Source organism: Carcharhinus amblyrhynchos, chromosome 6 (genome assembly GCF_965287045.1).
Source record: "Carcharhinus amblyrhynchos chromosome 6, sCarAmb.v2.hapA, whole genome shotgun sequence".
NCBI classification, from domain to species: Eukaryota; Metazoa; Chordata; class Chondrichthyes; order Carcharhiniformes; family Carcharhinidae; genus Carcharhinus; species Carcharhinus amblyrhynchos.
The window spans coordinates 25367651-25385639 of record NC_137329.1 but is presented as its reverse complement, the minus strand read 5'-3'; the positions used below and the strand labels follow the sequence as shown (position 1 = coordinate 25385639).

Sequence of the window (17989 nt, the reverse complement as noted above, 5' to 3'; positions counted from 1 at the left end):
CCTTGCCTATCAAAAACCTATCAACCCGCGTCTTAAAAATATTGAGCGAGGCAGCCTCCACCACTTCGATGGGCAGAGAATTCCAGAGATCTAGACTTCGAGAAACTGGGATTGTTCTCCTTAAAAACACAGTCAATATCCTGGATGCTACTGTTGGCCAGAAACTGATTGGGACCAGCCATATAAATACTGTGGCTACTAGAGTACATCAGTGGCTGGGAATTCTGTGGCGAATAAACCAACCCATGACACCCTAAAGTACAAGGTGTGCGACGGAACTCTCCACTTGCCTGGGTTAAAGCGGCTCCAACAGTACTCCAACCAATACCATCCAAAACAAAGCCACCTGCTTGACTGGCAACCCATCTACTAGCTTTGAAATTCACTCCCTCTGCCACCCACGCACAAGACTGGATTTTACATACCCACGTCTTATGCGTTTTTGGCAGACGTTTGGGGGGTGGGGTGCCCACTCGACTACCTTCCCAGTCGCAAGACCTCGCCCTGTAACGTGGTAGGTGGGCAAGTGCCAAGCCAATTGACCCCAATAATAAATCTCCCACGTCATAATATGGTGTAAGTTGTTGAGTACAAGTGGATAGACCATTTTTGCAAAAAGATTTGTGGGGTGGGAAGAGAGCTATCTTCAGGGGGGATGCCATTTGTGCAACAGAGAAGCACCCCCGAAATCCCTTTATTTATAAATCTGACAACAGAATACAGTGTGCTTTCAGTTAGCAGTCTACACTAGGAGCCCCAGAGGAACTGACAGTCCTGGTTAAATACAAAGCTCCCTGATTGGTCCCTCAATTTGGCTCTTAATCCGAGAGTTCATATTCTAACAGGCCCATCTCAATTGCCTGATTAAATTCTTTATAATAGTATCCCCCTTTCTTTCTTGTCACCTAGTCTCCAAACCCACCAGCCCCACCTCTCTTGCTTGAGTTGACCTAACCCTCCCCATTCAATACCCTGGACTTGGCTCACTCCAGGATCTATTTGGGAGTGCTTGTAGTTCTTGCGATGCCCACTAACAAGTGTCTCTCGCTGCTGGGACTGATGTAGCTTCCAGCCAACCCAATTTATCGGCAGATCCCAAGGATGGGACTTCCTCTCCTGCAAGGGGCAGAAGTCCCACTTTCCACCAATTTAGCCCACCCACAGCATTTTATGACTGTGGAACAGGCTAGCATGGAGCAAGTTGGTTTCCAGACGCCTTTCCTTGTACTTGAGGAAGGGGGTAGCCATTGGCTCCCATCCCCTTGGCCATGGGGGCCATGTATACCATATAGGTGAAGTTAATGTTGTCATATTCCAAGATGACCACAGGCTGCTCTCCCCTTTTGAAGGGGAGAGCTGACTGGTGGTGATTTAACATGAAGATCACCATACCTCAGGTGTGAGGCAAGGTTGAGAAGGTACCTTCATGAATAACCTCAGCTGGTCCAGGAACTGAACCCACACTGTTGGCATCGCTCTGCATCACAAGCCATCTGTCCAGCCAACTGAGCTAAACTAAACTGCACTGCAACAACTCAACCAAGGCTCCTTCAACACCTTCTAAACCCATGGCCTCTGCCGTCTAGAAGGACTACAGCAGTAGACACGTGGGACCACCACCACTTGCAAGTTCCCCTCGAAGTCACCCAGAGAATAGTGAGCCTGTGGAATTCATTACCTGAGAAAGTAGTTGAGGTCATTGTATGTTTTCAAGAAAGAGTTAGGTATATCTCTTGGGACAAAGGGGATCAAAGGATTCAGGGGAAAGGCAGGATCAGGATATTGAGTTGGATGATTAGCCGTGATCGTAATGAATGGCAGATCAGGCTCAAGGGGCTGAAAGACATATTTCTGATCCTATTTTCTATGTTTCTATGCAAGTCACCAGCCTGACTTGGAAATATATCATCGTTCCTTCACTGGGATCAGAATCCTGGAGCTCCCTTCCTTATGGCCCTGTGGGTGTACCTACACTACGTGAATTGCAATAGTTCAAGAACATAGCTCACCACCACCTTCTCAAGGATAATTAGGGATGGGAAACAAATACAGGCCACCAGTGATGCTGACATCCCATGGAAGAATAAAAAAAATAGGTTTGTAGGAAGATTTAATAGAGATATTCAAAATTCTGAAGGGTTTGGATTGAGTAAATAACTGGGAGAATCGGATAAATAGAATCGTAGAAACCCTACAGTGCAGAAAGAGGCCATTCGGCCCATCAAGTCTGCACTGACCAAATCCCACCCAGGCCCTACCCCCATATCCCTACATATTTATCCACTAATCCCTCCAACCTATGCATCTCAGGACACTAAGGGACAATTTTTTAGCATAGCCAATCAACCTAACTCGCACATCTTTGGACTGTGGGAGGAAACCAAAGCACCCAGAGGAAACCCACACAGACACGAGGAGAATGTGCAAACTCCACACAGACGGTGACCCAAGCTGGGGATTGAATCCAGGTCCCTGGAACTGTGAAGCAGCAGTGCTAACTACTGTGCTACCGTGCTGCCCATACTTGCAAAGGAAAATTTGTAGGACAATGAATAAGGAGCAAAACAATGGGAATAATTGGATGGAATTCTCTTGCCAAGAGCCAGTACGCACTGAATATCCTCCTCCTGTGGTCTTACCCTTTGGTTCACTCAGCAATCCCTGAAGATAATTTAAAACAGCCCCAGACATAACAATTCAAGGGCAGTCTACTTCACTTAAAATAGTTGGTGGTAATGACCAGGCCACATGTCTCAGAATGGGCATGGCAAGCCTACTAATGGCACCTCTGGTACTCTCCCTCACTTGTAGTTGATAGGCCACTTCCCTTTTAATATTGGAGAAGATTGACATGTATGAGCTTGGTTCGTAGATAGACAGTCTGCAAGGATTGTACCAGTTTTAAGGACAGGAGGAAAATACTGAGCCACCAGAACTTGATCATCCATTCAATTGGATCATGACTGGTATCTATCTTGACTCTGTTTACTCACCTTTGTTCCACAAAAAATAAAGATTTGAATTTATAGAGAACTTTTCACAACTTCAGGACGTTACAATGTACTTTTCAGCCAATGGGGTATTTTTGAAATCGGATCACTGAGAGAATGTAGGTGTTTGTTTGTCTCATAGGAAATAGCAGTGTGATAGCGCCCAGATAATCCAGCTTTTGGGATGTTGATTGAGGGATAAAGATTCAGGACACTGAAGAAGAGCAGGGGAGTTATCCCTGAAGTTGTGCCATGGGATCTCTTTTACATCAAGCTGAGAACGGGGCCTGAAAGATGACACCTGTGATGGTGCTAGATCGCTCAGTAGTACACTGGGTGTGCCAGACTGGATTTGTGCTCCAACATCTGGAATTGGGTTTGACTCTCAATCCTCAGACACCCTGCTCCTGCTTCAATCTACATCAACACAAAACTCTTGCCCAACAAGAGTCCATTATTCTTCCAGTTTTTAAAGTTTCAGGCCAAGCCAAACCACAACACTTGGATTCATTTGGGAGAAAGGAGCTGAATGCACTCCATCTCCTCTCAGTTAGTCACTGAATATTTCATAAAAAGAAGTAATTTTGCTGCTGCATCCAATGCTTCAGCTTATTTCATCTTAATAAATACTTAATCAGTATTGGATTTATTTTGTTCTGTTGGTTGCATTTCTGTTATTTTATGCTTCATGGAAGGCAGAGTCTAGACTTTGAAATGGCCTTTTAATTTAGTCTCCAGTCATCACTCGTCCTAGTCCCCTCTCTTATTTTCCCTTCCGTTTTTCTGCAGACTTTCACCTCTTGAGCTGTGGATTCCAGTCCCAATCCAGTTCATAATTATTCTAACAAACCAGCCTCCTATCCATTGACTCTGTCTACACTTTCCACGCAGCTCAGACATTCTCTCTTCATCTTCTCCCATCAGGAAAAAGACACAAAAGTCTGAGGTTACATACCAACTGACTCAAGAACAGCTTCTTCCCTGCTGCTGTCAGACTTTTGAATGGACTTACCTTGCGTTAAGTTGATCTTTCTCTACACCCTAGCTGCGACAGTAACTGTACATTCTGCACTCTCTTGTTTCCTTCTCTATGAATGGTATGCTTTGTCAGTATAGCACACAAGAAACAATATTTTTCACTGTATGTTAATACATGTAACAATAAATCAAATCAAATCCTTCATTGTTGGGTCAAAGGGCTGAAACATTGCTTACAAGTGTGAATGTCTTGTACCTCCTACTAATGGATTGCTTATTATAAAACTGAAGTTTGTATGATCATTACATTCAGAACTCGTTAATTCACAACAAAATAGTGGAATGAAGGGTGTCATGTGACCTGTTCTGAATTCTACCCGACAACACTCATGGGTGACTTGGCTGTTAAAGGGGGGCCCAGGCTGACTTACTGGGAAGAAGGTACAAGCCATTCACACCTGTGAGCAATGTTTCAGCCCTTTTACTCAACGATGATGAAGGATTTGATTTATTATTGTCACATGTACTAATATACAGTGAAAAATATTGCTTCTTGCGCACTATACTGACAAAGCATACCATTCATAGAGAAGGAAATGAGAGAGTGCAGAATGTACAGTTACTGTCATAGCTAGGGTGTAGAGAAAGATCAACTTGATGCAAGGTAAGTCCATTCAAAAGTCTGACAGCAGCAGGGAAGAAGCTGTTCTTGAGTCAGTTGGTACGTAACCTCAGACTTTTGTACTTGTTCCCTGATGGGAGAAGATGAAGAGAGAATGTCTGAGCTGCGTGGAAAGTGTAGACAGAGTCAATGGATGAGAGGTTGGTTTGCGGGATGGACTGGGCTGCATTCACCATCTTTTGTAGTTCCTTGCGGTCTTGGGCAGAGCAGGAGCCATACCAAGCTGTGATACAACCAGAAAGAATGCTTTCTATAGTACATCTTTAAAAGTTGGTGAGAGTCATAGCTGACATGCCAAATTTCCTTAGCTTTCTGAGGAAGTAGGTGATGTAATGAATGGTGATTATAAATCCATGTTAAGCTAATGTGTACTTTGGAACAGAATAATTATTCTATACCCAATTTCTAATGTGTATGTCTTGTGTTTACTCACAGGGCTTTGTCAGGGAGACATGGTAAGTGTACCACGAATTGCTGAATGATGTTTGGGCTTTGCATGATGTTGTGTTTTTGAATCTTTCTTGGATGTGCTCCTACTTTTTCTGTCATGATTGTCACTTTATTTTTTTCCCATACAAGGCAGGGGATGGGTGGGGATTGTTCTCTGCCATATCCCCAGCATTGCAGCAAAGCAACTCAGAGGTCAGGAAATCCTGCCACGCAACTTCACTCCAAAGACAATACTACGTGTGAACAATACCAACTAGTCTTACTCACAAATTTTGAGGAAATCCGATATCGGATTTTAGAAATTCAAAGGGTGATCTCATTGAGATGCTTAAAATGTAAAATAATTCAATAGGGAAGATACAGTGAAATTATTTCCTCTGGTGGGGGAGTCCAGAACAACGGCGCAGAACCTTTGAATTAGAATTAGGTTGTTAAGAGGTGACATGAAGACACACTTCTTTACAAAGGGCTGTGGAAATCATCTTGTCTAGGCCCATAACTCTGTAATTCCCTCCCTGAACCTCTCTGCCTCTCAACCCCTCCTTCTATGAGAAACTGCCTAAAACTTAGCTGCTTAACCAAGATTTTTTTTAAATTCTGTCCTGGGATGTGAGTGTTGGCTAGTCCTAATTTTATTGTTCATCTCTAATTGAGCTTGAGAAGGTGGCAGTGAGCTGCCTTCTTGAACTGCTACAGTCCATGTGGTGTAGGCACACCCAAGTGTTTGGTCAACTGCCCTGATGTCTCCTTATCTGTTTCGGGGCCAGATTCTGGCTGATTAATGTTCCTATGAAATGCCTTGATTTGTTGTTGTTGGATGTTTCTGTTACAAAAGGGAGTTTTCTTTGTTCCGTGAGTTTGTAATCCTGTCCGCGCTCTCCCGTGTGTAACTCTATTCAATCTCTTTCAGAACGGGATGCCTTTGACACTTTGTTTGATCATGCGCCAGACAAACTCAACGTTGTTAAAAAGGTTAGATATAATTTTGTCTGTTTTGCTCTGTGAACCATTGTGACCTTGGAATCTGATTTACAATCGTGCCAAGGGCTGGTGCTGATTACTCCCTTAACAAAAATACTGTTAAATAATTTGGTGAAACAGATGCAAGTCTTTTTATTTTCATGGCGTGTTCTGAGTGTGGGAAGTGAGTGACGGGGGAAGGGAGAATGCAGGTGCGAACGTGGAAATTAGGCTGTTGTATCCCGGAGAATTCAGTCTTACCTTTCTGTGTATTTCTCACTCAGAGGCTTGTCTGTTCCTTTTGAATTTGGATACAAGTGGAGTTAAGTAATCAGTTTTGACAGGAAACTTTTATCAAAACCACCGAGCTTGATCCTACTCTCTAATGTAGACCAGCACACACGTGCTCACTTGTACACACATGCAAGCAGATGCACGTGCAAAGGCTCAATTATTCCATGTATTTCCACATATGCACTCATGCAGGCACTAACATGCAAGGGCTCATGCACACGTGGGTGAATGCACGCACTCATGTATATGCAGGTGTGCTTACATTATCTTAGTAAGAAGTCTCACAACACCAGGTTAAAGTCCAACAGGTTTATTTGGTAGCAAAATCCACTAGCTTTTGGAGCGCTGCCCCTTCGTCAGGTGAGTGGGAGTGTGAATAGAATGCCCACTTGCCTGACGAAGGGGCAGTGCTCTGAAAACTAGTAGATTTTGCTATCAAATCAACCTGTTGGACTTTAATCTGATGTTGTGAGACTTCTTACTGTGTTTACCCCAGTCCAACGTTAGCATTTCTCTTAGAGCAGGAATTGCTAGTTAGTGGATAGTCCTTCGCCCAAGCCTGTGGTGGTACTATACCACTAACAGGGATATTCACTGGCCCAGCACAAATTTTAATAGACAGTGCAGTGGATTGAGTTACTGGGCTAATGATCAAGACCCTGAGTTCAAATCCCACCTTTGCAATTTGAATATTTGAATTTAGTTTTTAAATCTGAAAGTAAAACGCAGGGAATCAGTTAAAGCGAGCATGAAGCTGGATCATTATAAAAATGGATTAATTCATTTCCTAATATTACCCTTACCAGGCCTGTGTCCAAATGCAGACACTACATTCTGTGCCCCCTGCTTTCCTTCTCCCCTAAGTACTCAATGAACATCATGTTTTGTCTGTATAACATACCAGAAGCAATACTTTTCACTGTATCCCAACACGTGACAATAATAAATCAAATTTAAAAAAAAGGTTCTGGACCCACAGCAACGTGGCTGATCTTCATTGAAGTGATCCGGTAAATCTTTCAATTGTAGCAAATCTGTTGCCTGGGTTTCAGGAAGATAACTCGCCACCACCACCTCAGGGCAACTGATGATGGGCAACAGTATCCGCTCTTGCCAGTAGTGCTACGTCCCAGCATTTATTGTTTACAAAATTCCTGAATTGGGTTGCTAATTTTTTTGAAAAAACCTTCTGCTTAGACTTCACTTTTTGACCTTGGGATGTCCTAAAGTACTTTACAATCGACTACACACTTCTGAAACATACTCATTATATTTTGGAGTATAACGTTAGCAAGTGTGAGGTTATCCACTTTGGCAGAAATAATAGTAGGAGGGATTACTATTTAAAGGCGAAAAGCTGCAGCATGCTATGGTGCAGAGGGACCTGGGGGTCCTTGTGCACGAGTCGCAAAAACCCAGTCTGCAGGTGCAGCAGGTGATCAAGAAGGCGAATGGATGCTGGCCTTTATATCGAGGGGGATAGAATATAAAAGCAGGGAGGTCTTGCTGCAACTGTACAGGGTACTGGTGAGGCCGCAGCTGGAGTACTGTGTGCAGTTTTGGTCGCCGCACTTGCAGAAGGATATATTGGCCTTGGAGGGAGTGCAGAGGAGGTTCACTAGGCTGATACTGGAGATGAGGGGGTTGAACTATGAAGAGAGACTAAATAGACTGGGTTTGTACTCGTTGGAGTTTAGAAGGCTGAGGGGGGGGATCTTATAGAGACGTATAAGATAATGAAGGGGATGGATAGGGTAGAGGTAGAGAGATTCTTCCCGCTTGGAAAGGACAGCAGGACTAGAGGACATAGCCTCAAGATAAGGCGGGGGCAGTTTAGATCAGAGTTGAAGAGGAATTTCTTCACTCAAAGGATGGTGAATCTCTGGAATTCTCTGCCCGTTGAAGTGGTGGAGGCTACCTTGCTAAATATATTTAAGTCATGGGTAGATAGGTTTCTGATAGACAGGAATTAAGGGTTATGGGGAGAAAGCAGGAAAGTGGAACTGATCCACTTCAGATCAGCCATGATCTTATTGAATGGCGGGGCAGGCTCAAAGGGCTAGATGGCCTATTCCTGCTCCTATTTCTTATGTTCATTATTGTATTGCAGGGAAACATAATGTTTGCACAGAGGAAGATTCCACCGGTAGCAATGTGATATTGATCAGGTCATTTTTTTTTTTAGGTGCTAGTTGGAGAGATAAATATTGACCAGGCAACAAATATGCAGCCTGGGAGGCACTAGATAGACACTGGATTCCTCTGTCTTTGCCAGTCCTGTCCATCTCTAATATTGAGCCGCACTAGAAACTGGGGTTTCATGTTGTGCATCAGTACTCAGTAAATTGCACCGTACTGACAGACATTTCTACTATGCCGATACGACTAAAAAGAGAGTGGGCAGAGCTACATGTTTTGAAATTCTTTGTTTTCCATCTGCAGACTCTGATCACGTTTGTAAATAAACATCTGAACAAATTAAACCTGGAAGTTACAGAACTAGAGACACAGGTAAGTGGAATTTTTGCAGAGCAGATCACGGTAGAGCAAGAGGGCACGCAGGAGAGATGTTGGATGATAGCATGGGCTCGAGGGGCCAAATGCCCACCTCCTTTATTGAGAGAAGCGATGTATTCTGGCAAAACCCATCACCTCTGACTTAGGACATGGACTTAGGAACTCCCCACTCGCCTGACGAAGGAGCAGCGCTCCGAAAGCAAGTGGTGTTTACTACCAAATAAACCTGTTGGACTTTAACCTGGTGTTGTGAGACTTTTTACTGTGTTTACCCCAGTCCAACGCTGGCATCTCCACGTTAGGACATGGCTACCATGGAATCCAGGTATAAGGGGGAAAATCATGCACCCTGGTTGTTCTCCTGTTTCGGGGCCCCTTATTCTTCCTTCTCTACTCTAACCTTCACCCTCAATCATGCATGATTCACCAATCATCACAGGATAACATCCAGGGTGTAGAGCCAGGTTTTGAGGAGCTTATGCTCTAAGAAAATGTATTGGTCATATGATTTCCAAATTCACTATTACATTGTTTACCAATGCATTAATCATTTGAGTCGCCAAATATTAGTAAAACTGTACTTTTTAAGTGAGATATATTAATAGTGCATTCCATTTTGAACTATGTGGTATTTTAAATTGTTAGTTAGTTACAATAGCTAGAATTTCATTCTGCAACAGTTTAATTATTTTATTCAAATCTATTAAAAACAGAAATTACCAAAAACTTTACTAACTTCTAACTGGGGGCTATAGAGGGAACTTTCCTTTTCTTGATTTAATAATCTAGACCTGAGTGTATAGGGTACAGTTTCAATATTTGAAGATTATGCAAGACTTGGCATACTGTGAACTATAAGGAGGATGATATTAGACTTCAAGAACATAAAAACAGACTGGTGGAATGGGTAGAGACAAGGCAGATAAAATTTAACATTGAGAAGTGTGAAGTGATGCATTTTGGTTAGAAGAATGGGAAGGGATGGCATTTAAAATATACAGTACAATTCTGAAGGAGATGCAGGAACACTGGGATCATGGTATATATGTCCATGAATCATTGAAAGCGGCAGGACAGGTTAAGAAAGCAGTTAATAAATTATACTGAATCCTGCATTTTATATATAACATGTTTTATAAGTAAGGGCATAGCAAACATGTTATGAACCTTCATTCAAACACTGTTTCAGCCTCAAATGAAGTATCTAAAGGTTTTGGGAAGATGCAGAAAGTATATACAAGAATGGTTCCAAGGATGAGGGACTTCAGTTATGTGGATAGACCGGAGAAGCTGGGCTGTTCTTCTTGGCGAAGATGTGATGTGGATGTGCCGGCGTTGGACTGGGGTAAACACAGTAAAAATTCTGACAACACCAGGTTTTAGTCCAACCGATTTATTTGATAGTAAACTCACAAGCATTTGAGGGGACTCCCTCTTCGTCAGGTGAATGGAGAGTTTCTCCATTCACCTGACAAAGAGGGAGTCCCGTCGAAAGCTTGTGAGTTTACTATCAAATAAATTGGTTGGACTAAAACCTGGTGTTGTCAGACTTCTTGGAGAAGACAAGGTTGGGAGGAGATTTGTTAGACATGTTCAAAATCATGAGTAGTCTGGATCTAGAAAATAGGAGAAACTGTTCTGTTATCAGAAAGTGGAGAACCCTTGCGTGATTTACAAAAGAGCCAGGGGATGACGTGAGGAAACAGTTCTTTATGCAATGATTTAGATTTGGAATGAGATCGAAATGAGATTTGAATCTCTCCAAGCGTGTGGTGGAGATGGATTCAATCGTGCTTTTCAAAAGGGAACTGGATGATTATTTGAAGGGAAAAAGTTTCACAGAAGTGTAATGGTGCAGAAGGAGGCCATTTAGAACATTGTGTCTGGACCAGCTCTCCAGATGAGCATCATGGCTTCGTGCCACTGCCTGCTTTTTCCCCATACCCCTGCACATTGTTTCTACTCAAGTAATCTTCTAATGCCTTCTGGAATACCTTGTCTCCACTTCCAAACAGTGCATTTCAGACCCAAAGCACTCGTTGTATGGAAAAGCTTTTCTCACATCACCATTTGCTTTTTTTTTGTAAATCACCTTAAATCTGTGCACTCTCATTCTTGATCCTTTCATGAGCAGGAACAATTTTTCCCTATTTACCCTCTCCAATTCTCTTGTGATTTTGAACATCTCTATCAAAACTAGTTGGGTACGATGTTTATTGTCTAGTAATTCTCAGGTCTTGAAAGAGTCAATTGATTGAATTACAATGACATTCTTGAGATGTGGTTATCATTGGCAAGTCTTGCATTTATTGCTCATCCCCAGATTCCCCTTGAGAAATTGAGGATGGGTGAGATTGTCCTTGAACTGCTGTGGTCTGTGTGGCAATGATGGTCCCATATTGGAAAGTTCATCATTCAATCTTTCCTTGACCTGGGTGCACTTTAACATCTCGACTAAATTCTCCTTTACAGTTTGCTGATGGTGTCTATCTGGTGCTACTAATGGGCCTCGTCGGGAACTATTTTATACCTTTGCACAACTTCTTTCTCACCCCAGACAGCTTTGAGCACAAGGTAAATATTTGATTGAGTGCACGCGCTTTTCACCATCAAAAATAACCAAAAGAGGTTGACCAAAGTCTCTTTGTTTCTTGTGATGAGCTAAATGCAAGAGGATCTGGAACTGAATTAAGGTTGTGAGCTCCTTCCTCTTTCTCCTCTGGTTCTGAAAATTCCCCAGTCCATCCAAAACCCAAATACTTGTTGCTTTTTTGCCCATCCAGGCAAATGGGACTGAGTTGCAAAAATGTAAGAAATAGGAACAGGAATAGTCCACACAGACTCTTGAGTCTGTCCCACTATTGAATAAGGTGACCTCTCATGTTGCCCCTCAACTCCACTTCCTGCTTCATTATACAATCCCTTTATTTCCTTAATGCCCAAACTTCGATTAATCTCCGCCTTGAAGAAGCAGAGCACGGTCCATGCTCATCCTTGTCGCAAATGTCCAACTCTGCGTTCACCCAGGTGTGCTCTGATTCCATTGGAGAAGGGCGTAAAATATATACATTGTCATGTTCTCCGTCACACTCTACAGAGTCACAGATGAGCAAGAGAGCCTGTCATGGTGGATTCTACAAACTGGGAATCTGAAATTTACTCAAGCTAAACACCAGTGATCAACATCAATGTTGGAGAGAGCTAATACATGTCAATTGTATGATTCAGCAGCATTTGGAGCACATGTAACACATGTTGTAGCATGAAATTATTTCAGTTTTGATACCTATTATTAATCAAAACACAAAGCATGAACCAGAATACTCAACATCCCTCATTCGCTTCAGTTGTGCCCTAAAATAGACTGAAGAGCCAAGGTTGGTTGCATTGCCGAGACTGAAAGTAAAATCTACTGTGTACCAAAGCCTACCGATTTCTTTAAGTTATGTTTCTGCAACTCTCTTCAACAGGTCCATAATGTGTCCTTTGCATTCGAGCTGATGCAGGATGGAGGTTTAGAGAAACCAAAACCTCGATCTGAAGGTATGTATGAAGTGGAGACGCCGGTGTTGGACTGGGGTGGCACACTAAGAAGTCTGTCAGCACCAGGCTAAAGCCCAAAAGGTTTATTTGGAATCATGAGCAATCGGAGCTCTGCTCCTTCATTCAGGGGAGTGAATCACTTGATGAAGGAGCAGCGCTCCGAAAGCTCGTGATTTCAAACAAACTTGTTGGACTTTAACCTGGTGTTGTGAGACTTCTTACTGAAGGTATGTAGTACATCATTTATGATGATTTTTTAAGACTTATAATCATTGCGCACCATATTAGCAATGCAGGAAAAATGTTTACACAGTGAGTTGTTGCTATCTGGAACACTCTGGCTGAAAGAATTGTGGAAGCATTTTCATTACTATAAGGGAATTGGACATGTACTTGAAAGAGAAAATTTCATGATCGTAATGAATGGCGGAGCAGGCTTGGAGGGCCAAATGACCTACTCCTGCTTTAAGTTTCTATGTTTTGATCGCAACAAGGAATGGGACTAATTGAATAGCGCTTTCAAAGTGCCAGCAAGTACAATAGGCCGAATGGCCATCTTATTCTGCACTGCATCATTCCACAATTCTACTTAACTGTTAGAGCAATTCAACTGCCTAATTAGTCTTCTCATTGTTTATCTCTGAGACTTTCCTTGGGTACAAAATAAAGGAGATTAAAATGATTAAATTCTGAGTCAGGTTGCAGAATGTCAGGTAAATGTGGTGCCCAATTGTATTCACAACCAAGACACAGATTAGAAAACATTCACGGGAGAGTTTCTACTGGTACATCAAAGATATACAATATATCCTAATTAATAACCATCACTCCACTTCTAAAGGTGGTGAGCTTTTTGGCATTTACTGAGACCACGGAGAAATTGGACAAAACTTTCCCGTTGACGCAGTCCTATATTTTTTCAGTGTTCCTCTTGCCACCCTGCCCAGCGATCCCATACACAACACCACAATAGGCACAGTTCCCATATGTGAAAGATGGAGGAGCACCAGGTTCTTTGACACTTATGCCAACAGAGCTCTGCACCCAACCATTAAAAGACCTGTGCCAGTTACAGGGTTGGAACCAGGATGGTACGGTTCAGAGGCAGGCCATTCAGCCCATCATAGCTATTCTGGCCTCCATTGAACCGCTTTCTCTGTTGCCAGCCCTTTTTTAATTGTTCCTTAGAAGTGGCTTTTCTTTTTTTATTCCCCATTAGAAGTTTTTAAGGTGGCACTGTCGTGTCGTGAGTTGTATTACTGGACAAATAGTCTCAGTTTATAACCCCACTGTGAGATTGGGAGGGAAGGGCAGATCCTCATGGTTTTAAAATGATCCTCAACTTCTTGGTAGGCAGTAATCAGAGAATCATTGTATTCTAGTAAAGCAGTAGTTTTTTTAAGATGTTTCCTGCCAATATTAACACAGTTGATGGGGTTTTCTGCAAGTTTTGAAATGTCTCTTGCCTTAGTTTCTGCTAAAGGTCAGTTATTCAAAGTGAAGAGTGAAACCCATATTTTATCAGTAATCCATAGAATTTCATAGGATCCCTACCGTACGAAAGGAGGCCATTTGGCCCATCCAGTCTGTACCAACCATAATCCCATCCAGGCCCTATTCCCGTAACCCCAAACATTTACCCTGCTAATCCCCATGACACTAGGTTCAATTTAGCATGGCCAATCAACCTAACCTGCACATCTTTTAGACTGTTGGAGGAAACCGGAGCACCAGAGGAAACCCACACAAACACGGGGAGAAAGAGCAAACAGACAGTGACTGAGGCTTGAATTGAATCTGGGTCTCTGGCACTGTGAGACAGCAGTGCTAATCACTGTACCACTGTGCCATCCTTTGTCGGTAGGTCAACAAAACTGGCAGTAAGAGGAGCTTGAGGATGGATATACGAAAAAGAAGGTGGCACAGTGGTTAGCACTGCTGCATCACAGCTCCAGGGATCTGGGTTCAATTCCAGCCTTGGGCAACTCCCCGTGTCTGCATGGGTTTTTTTGGGTATTCTGGTTTCCTCCCACAATCCAAAGATGTGCAGATTAGGTGGATTGGTCATGCTAAGTTGCCTCTTCATGTCCCAAGATGTGTCGGCTAGGGGGATTAGTGAGGTAAAAACGTGGGGTTGCCGAGATAAGGCCTGGGTAAAGATGCTCTGTCAAAGAATCGGTGCAGACTCAATGGGCTGAATGGCCTCTTCTGCACTGTAGGGATTCTATGGATTCTACCTTAATGGTAGAGGTTCAAATCAGTACAGAGGTCAGTATGTGACGAATGCAGCCTTGAGCTCAGTTCCCATCAGTCTCGCCTGAATTGTGTCAGAGAAATGCTATGATGTGGAATGCGCTGCCTGTAATGGTGGTGGAAACAAATTCAGTCCCAATTTTCAAAAGGCTATTATGCGTACGCTTGAAGGGGAAAAATTCACACAACTGTAGGGAAAAGAACAGAGGAGAGTGGGACAAATTGGATAGTTCTTTCAACCAGCCCATACAGCCTCCTCAGAACCGTACAGCACAAAGATTCTAAAAATAAATTTTAAGCAAAACAACACATTGTCTCTTGCAGATATCGTGAACTGTGACCTGAAGTCTACCCTACGCGTACTCTACAATCTGTTTACCAAATACAGGAATGTAGACTAACCTAAAGGCAACTGGCTCTCTTCAAGAGCCTGACTAAAATCAACACCCATTACATTTACAGAAGCCCTGGCCAGGCGATGGGCTGAACTGCCAGTCACTGTCATGTTTGTAACATTCGTACAACGATATTTGAAGATTTTTGTTGGTTACAAAGATCATTGTTACTCCTTTATAAGAAAATATATAAAAAGCACTTGAATTACAAAGACCAGAATCATACTGAACTTCATGAATGCCAGAACTTTGAAGGTTAAGTTGCTGTTGCATTTTGATATTAAGTGGAATTCGATTAATGTGGAATGCAGCATTGGAGTTTTCCAAAGATGCCTGTGTCACAAATACCAAAGAGCTGTTGCAGATTTGAAGAGTTTCCCAGAATTAGTTTCATAGCCAAGATTCCAAAATTGCCATTATTCGGTGAAATTAATGTTGCTGTTTATGTTTAAAATAAGTATTGAGCCCTAAGGTACAAACAGACTGGGGTAGAATTCTATGGGGGAAAATGTGCGCACACCAGAATCTGCTTGCCCTTAATCTTAAAGAGCTAATCAAATTGTATCCCTGTTAGTAAAGCTTTAAATGTGTGAGAATTTACAATGAACACATGGATAGTTTGAACATTCATTGATTTTTTGAAATGTTTTTTTAACTGGTAATCATGTTGCATACAAGGTCATGGCAATGGAGTCTTTATGGATCTGGATTTTGCCATGCGTTTAAATCCCATTGATATAAATTGAAAAACTGAATCTGATAAATCTGGTGTTCGGCCAACAGAAAGAAAAGTGACCATAAAATCTGTCGGATTTATATAAAATATAGCATGTCCCTGAGGAAAGGGAACCTGCCAACCTCACCTAGTGTGGCCTACGTGACTCCCAGTTGCACATTCCAGCTGACGCTCTGAAGTGGCCTAGAAACCCCACCAGTTTGAGGGACTAGATATGGACAGTAAATGCCCAAGGCTCCATCTTGGGGACTCCTATCAAAATATTGACACACCTAGAAACTACTTCAAATATTGACACATGCTCTTGGGGACCCCCAACAAAAACTGGGGTAGCTTCAAATATTGATGCACTGGGTGACCCGGTCAACTTTCGACACAGTCCTGGGAATCTTGGGGATATGAGCTACATTTATGAAATTAAAGAAAATAATGTTGTTTCATTCATCTAAAACTGAAGGAATGACATGCAAGTAAGTCATCAAATACCAAAATATGACTAGTCAAATAAAGATCTAATAACCGCAACAACCTCCTCCCAAGTCCAGCTTCTGTGCAATGCATTAATACAAATTAGATTATAACAATAAAGAAGTTATAATGCAATTATATTGGCTCTTGATGAGGTGACACCTGGAGTACTATGTATAGCCCATATTTGTCCGACAGGGAGTGCAACAAAAACTTCCAAAACTGATTCCTGGGATGAAGGAATTGTCCGATGAAAAGAGTTTGGTTGAGCAGTCATCCCTGGAGTTTAAAAGAATGAGAGGCAACCTCGTTGGAACATAGAAACTCCTCACTGGCTTGACAAGGGTGGATGCTGCAAGGCTGTTGTCCTTGGGATCACAAATCCAGAATAAGGGGTTGCCCATTTGGGACCGAGACAAGGTGTGCCTTCAAAGAAAGAGTTTAGAATTCTCCGTCCTGGAGAGCTATGTTCGTTCAAGATGGAAATTCTGAAGTATAAAGGGAATTGAGGGATATGTGAGGTAGAAGAACAGCCCTGAGGCTAATGATGGTGGAGCAGGTCTTTGGGGCTGAAAGACCTATTCCTGCTCCTATTTCTTACCTTCTAAGATACTGATCTGGTAAAACTTGGGAAATTTGAATTATTATTGTGGAATAATCAGAGGAGAGAAGAGACAAGAAAACATTTTTACGTGGAGAGTTGTTATGATCTGGAATGCACTGCCTTAAATGGGGGTGGAACCAGACTTAATAATAACTTTACAAGAAGAATTGGATTTATACTTGGGTAGAATTACATTGCATTTACAGCAGAGAAACAGACCATTCCATCTAGCTGGTCTATGCTGGTGCCTCCTCCCATGTCTACTTCATCTAATCCCATCAGCGAATCTTTCTGTTTCTTTCTTCCTCGTGCATTTACCTCATTTGCCCTTAAATGCATGTATGCTATTCACGTCAGTCTGGTAATGTGGCATTGAATTTCGCAGATTAATTGGATAGCTCTTTCAAAGAGCTTGCATCGGCACAATGGGCTGAATGGACTCTGTGCTTTAAGATCCCATCATGCCAGATAACAATAGTTCCTATTCAGATTTTTTCCAAGTTTATATGTCCCTCTGCCCAAAAGAAAACTGAGCACAGGCTGGACAAAATCTAGAAGCATGAACAGAGCAAGTTGTTTAAGGCACGCCCCTTGCCTTCACTGATTTTACTGATGGTCTCAGGGTAGTCAGGCCTCAAAACCGTCATCCAGCCAGGTTACAAGCTCTCTAAATGTCTTGTGTTTGACATTTAGTAGAAAACCTGGACTTTACAATGAGGTGAAATTGAAATTGCTGTGTAATTGGCCATAAAAGTTAGAGAAAATACAATCTGTGAAGTAATGTGTGTGCGGGCCAGCTGGGGCAATCTCACATCTTCGGGCCACATTCAGATAGGACAGGGTTAATGGGAGTTGGGGGAGATGGGAGGACCGGGGTGGGGGGGGGGAGGGTGGTGGGGGTTGCGGAATGGGACTGGAGGCCATTATTTCCTGAAAAAATGATGGGTATTTTAAGAGGGCTCAGTCTGTTCTTTATTTGCAGGACAAAGTGCCGATCTTTTTTGTTATAGATTTATGAGGAGGAGTAATCCAGAGCTCATTTTAATTCTGCCCCAGATATTACGACCACACGGTATAATAAATGGCAGCTGCTCCATGCTGTACAGGAAACCCAATTAA

At 42.5% G+C, this 17989-nt stretch overlaps 1 protein-coding gene across 1 annotated transcript in view; it reads left to right on the top strand.

Moving 5' to 3' along the window:
• The window catches only part of parvaa (parvin, alpha a), a 97877-nt gene extending 80146 nt beyond the window's left edge, over nt 1-17731 (top strand). The window contains exons 8-13 of the mRNA XM_080190059.1: nt 5086-5105; nt 6011-6072; nt 8797-8865; nt 11344-11445; nt 12342-12414; nt 14992-17731. Coding sequence (XP_080046185.1) covers nt 5086-5105; nt 6011-6072; nt 8797-8865; nt 11344-11445; nt 12342-12414; nt 14992-15068 — 403 coding nt within the window. The 3' untranslated portion in view covers nt 15069-17731. The remainder of the gene's footprint in view (nt 1-5085; nt 5106-6010; nt 6073-8796; nt 8866-11343; nt 11446-12341; nt 12415-14991) is intronic.
• Nucleotides 17732-17989: the final 258 nt, after the last annotated feature.